This window comes from Dipodomys ordii, unplaced genomic scaffold (genome assembly GCF_000151885.1).
Source record: "Dipodomys ordii isolate 6190 unplaced genomic scaffold, Dord_2.0 Scaffold32, whole genome shotgun sequence".
In the NCBI taxonomy this organism is placed as follows: Eukaryota; Metazoa; Chordata; class Mammalia; order Rodentia; family Heteromyidae; genus Dipodomys; species Dipodomys ordii.
This window is the reverse complement of record NW_012267248.1, coordinates 10,180,087-10,184,608: the sequence shown is the minus strand read 5'-3', so window position 1 is coordinate 10,184,608 and position 4,522 is coordinate 10,180,087. Positions and strand designations below refer to the sequence as shown.

The 4,522-nt window shown below is 42.4% G+C and overlaps 1 protein-coding gene across 1 annotated transcript in view; it reads right to left on the bottom strand.

The window, feature by feature from the left end:
* Positions 1-4,522, bottom strand: part of Sycp2l (synaptonemal complex protein 2-like) — a 103,256-nt gene that overhangs the window by 75,949 nt on the left and 22,785 nt on the right. Inside the window, exons 14-15 of the mRNA XM_013016632.1 lie at positions 4,218-4,270; positions 3,319-3,364 (exon numbers count right to left, since the gene is read on the bottom strand). Coding sequence (XP_012872086.1) covers positions 3,319-3,364; positions 4,218-4,270 — 99 coding nt within the window. The remainder of the gene's footprint in view (positions 1-3,318; positions 3,365-4,217; positions 4,271-4,522) is intronic.

Here is a 4,522-nt window from a genome sequence, read left to right as displayed (position 1 = left end):
GAGAGAGGGAGAGAGGGAGAGAGGGAGAGAGGGAGAGAGGGAGAGATCAGAGACAGAAGTGTATGTGTGTTATTTGTACTGTGGTTTGAATTCAGGCCTCATACTTGCTACACAGGTGTTCTAACACCTGAGCTACACCCCAGGTCATTTGTGCATTAGTTATTTTTGGATAAGGTTTCATGATTTGCCTAGGATCAGGCTCATACTGAAATCCTCCTCTCTATAGCCTCCCATATTCTTGGGTCCATAGACACATGCCACCATACCCAGATTATTGGGTGAGATGGGGGTCTTACTATTTGCATAGACTACCCTTAAATATTAATGCACCCAATTGCTGCCCCGTGAGTATCTGGGATTATAGGCATAAACCATAGGATCCTATCATGCCCTTAAAATGTTTAATAGAGATTTAAATATTCCAGGTGACTCTACCCTCACATTTCTGGAGAAAATCACAGAGACAGGAGCTGTACATTAAAACAGTAATAATCCACACTGCATATGGTGGGAACTTTCAGAAGAAGGAAATTATATGATCAAATATAAATGGTGATTGGGGTAGCTAATACTCAAAGAGTTTAAGTTACTTTCATGTTAATTTACTATTATAAGTGCACACAGTAAAGTCAGAAGGAAAAGAGAGATCCAAACAATGTGGGGTTAATTCTCATATGCTCCTTTCTATGAGCTAAATTAGAAAAGTCTTGTTTCTGGTTTTTTGGTTTAAGGGTTTTTGCTGGTCCTAGAGCTTGTACTCTGGGCCTGGACACTGTCCCTGAGTTTCTCTGGCTTAAGGCTAGTGCTCTACCACTTGAATCACACCACCACTTACAGCTTTTTCTGAGTAGTTTATTGGAGATAAGAGTCACATGGACTTTGCTACCCTAGCTGGCTGCTCAGGTCTCAGCCTCTTGAATAGCTAGATTACAGGCATGAGCCACTGACTGGCACCCAGATAGCCCCAGACAGCAAAGCCTTGTTTCTTTTTTTTTCTTTTTTCTTTTTTTTTCTTTTTTGGGTCCGGTCATGGGGCCTGAACTCTGGGCCTGGGCGCTGTCCCTCAGCTCTTCAGCTCAAGGCTAGCACTCTACCACTTGAGCCACAGTGCCACTTCTGGCTTTTTTCTTTTTGCTTATGTGGTGCTGAGGAATCGAACCCAGGGCCTCATGCATGCAAGGCAAGCGCTCTACCACTGAGCCACCTTCCCAGCCCAGCAAAGCCTTGTTTCTACCCAGAAGTTCTCTAAACAAGTATCAGGGAGGACAGATTGAACATCTCTTAGTAAAAATGTGTATGTCAAGTTTCATATTCTAAATTTTGGAATACCTGCACAAACATAAGGAATCATCTTTGGGATGAGGCCTGAGTCAAAGCATGCTTAGCTTCAGACACTCCTTATATCCATAGCCTAGAGGAGTGTTTTTGCACAATACTTGAAGTGCATTTGTGCTTGGCTGTGCTTCACATGAGACCAGCTGCAAGATTTTTCATGTGTCATCATGTTTACATTTAGTTTGGAATTTTGGAGCATTTCAGAATTTGGATTACACACACACACATATGTGTGTGTATGTATATATATACACATATGTTTTCATTCCTCTAAACGTGAGACTTACAGCTTGCTTTCCTTTGCCTGTAAAAAGTATTGCTGAGGGGCTGGGAAGGTGGCTCAGTGGTAGAGCGCTTGCCTTGCATGCTCAAGGCCCTGGGTTCGATTCCTCAGCACCACATAAGTAAAAAGAAAAGAGCCGGAAATGGCACTGTGGCTCAAGTGGTAGAGCGCTAGCCTTGAGCTGAAGAGCTGAGGGACAGCGCCCAGGCCCAGAGTTCAGGCCCCATGACCGGACCCCCCCCCAAAAAAAAAAGTATTGCTGAGACACCTTTCATCATATGTGCCTACTTAAAAGCTACAGAGGTTGGATGAAGGCTACACTCACAATGCATGCCACTAGAAGTCAGCATGAGGGGTGAAGTTGATAGAAATTCGGGAGCCTACAATGTAAAAGAATTGAGTGTGGAATCCTTTCACCACCAAAGGAAAACTATATAGACTTGAAATACAAGCATCAAAATCAGCTCTAGGCCTGGGAAGGTGGCTCAGCGGTAGAGTGCTTGCTTTGCATGCATGAGGCCCTGGGCTCAATTCCTCAGCACCACATAAGCAGAAAAAATCGGAAGTGCTCTGTGGTTCAAGTGGTAGAGTACTAGCCTTGAACTGAAGACAACGCCCAGGCCCACAGTCCAGGCCCCATGACTGACAAAAAAAAAAAGAAAAGAAAGAAAAAGAAAAAAAAAATCAGCTCTAGGTCTGGCACAAATGCCTGTCACCCTCACTATGATGAGAAGCCAATAGGAGGATCACAGTTCCTGACATACGCCTGGGTAGGAATCAAGATTCTCTCTCTCAAAAATAACCAGTAAAAAAAATAATCAGGGGACTAGAGGAATGAGTTATCAGCAGAAACCCTGGCTACAAATCACAAGGGCCTGAGTTCAAACCCCAGACACAGATACAGACAGACACAGACACACAAACAATCAGCTCTAGAGAGAAAGAACATATAACGTCAGCTCCAGAGGCTGTGAAGTGGGTACTGAATCCAAAGCAAGGAAATGGTTAAAGGGGGACATTTAGCAGCCAGGGACCAGGCAACCTCAGCTGAGCCAAGGCTCTGAAACTTTCTAACATCCTACCCTGAATCTGAGGTGTCATAGGTTTTGATTGTGCCCATCAAGGGCATTGCTTTCTCTAGAAATCAAAGAAGAGAGTGAAGTAAAACTGGCCAGCCTTGCACTATAAAATACAAGATAGAATGAAAGCAAGAACACATACTTTGTACCAGTGAAAGTACCCATACTCTACTACAAAGGTACTTTATATGTAAGGGCAGCTTTCCTGATAGTCACTGTCCTATGAAATATAAGGTGGAGAGTAACCTGAGTTGCTGGGGAAGGAAGAGGGGACACCAATTGAAAGGAGAGAGAAGCGAAAATGTCACCCTTTCCCTCCAATGCAGGCATGAATAATGCTACCTGTGAATAAGTAGCATAAGCAAACTTCTTGTACCTGAACTGTGCAGATTCTAATATTCCTTCTTCCGACACTGACATGAGAGCCCTTAAACCTACTGGCAATGAGGCCCGATTATAAGATCTCTCCATTTGCAAGTTGGGATCTTATAGGAGAAGTTGGAAGTTAGCATCTTCAGCTTTAAGAACTCCTTTGAGCAACAAGAGCTAAGTCTAACCTAACTATGTAATCTGTGGGTTTCTTTGTATACCACCCCCATGATGCCCCAAAGACAAACATACCTCATGCTCATCCGCAAAAGCAGCAATGCACGGAAATGAATAGACCCTGCAAAAACACCTCACAATTAAAGAATAAAACTAGGAGTGAACCCCATAGACAACCTACAGACCTTCTTGTGGCCAGAATCTATAATTAAGGGTATGCCAGTAAGTCTCCTTATTCAGAGTGGGGATGGGGGAGTTGACCCCTGGAAATGGGGAACATCTCTGAGATACCAAATCTCCATCTGGTAGTCTATTGGCCAAGTTTACCAGCACTAAAAATTTCTCAGCCAAACTACTTGGCAAGATTTCTGAAGAAAAGAATGCATTTAACAAATACCATTTCATCAAGGACTTATCTGTCTTTTATATGTCTATCAACATTAACCTCAAGTGACATTGTTCTTCATAAAATCTATAGACCCACTGAAGGCTTCTAGAATTAAATTTTTACCATATCTTATATAAATATGCTCCAGATAATTTTTTTTTCAGTCATGGGACTTAGATTCAGGGCCTGGGCGGTGTCCCTGAGCTTTTCATGCAAGACAAGTAGTGTTCTACCACTTCAAGCCACAGTTCCACTCCGGTTTTCTGGTGGTTAATTGGAGATAAGAGTCTCATGGGCTTTCTTGCCTGGGCTAGCTTCGAAATGTGATTCTCAGATCTCAGCTTCCTGAGTAGCTAGGATTACAAGTGTGAGTCACTGATGCCTAGCTTCCAGATAATTTTAAAACACAATAGAACAAGTCACCAGGCAGAATGGTCTGATCTCTTGAGGTAGCTAATCAATGAACCCTTAGTGGTCTCTCATTATTGGTCTTCCCCAATGTGAAACACATCCTGGTTGTTCTAAAATATTGCACATTTTTAGGATACAGATAGTCAACAAAATAATGTCCAGAGAGACATCTTACCTTCTTTGGTCACCAAGTTTGTTGTTTAAGTGATTCAGAAACTGTCGAACATCCTTCAAGGTAAATATACAAACGATTTTTATTTGAAAAATTAAGATGTGTTAATAGTACTCTAACTACCACATGCAGTCCAGTACTTACTTCTAAATGTCCAGGATCCAATAAGGGTTTTCTTTTTTTTATTGTGAAAATACTGTACAGAGGGGTTACAATTACATGGGCAAGATAATGAGTATATTTCTTATCAAACATTGTAGCCTCCTCCTTTGTTTCCCCTTCCCATCCCTTCCCATCCTCTCCCCACC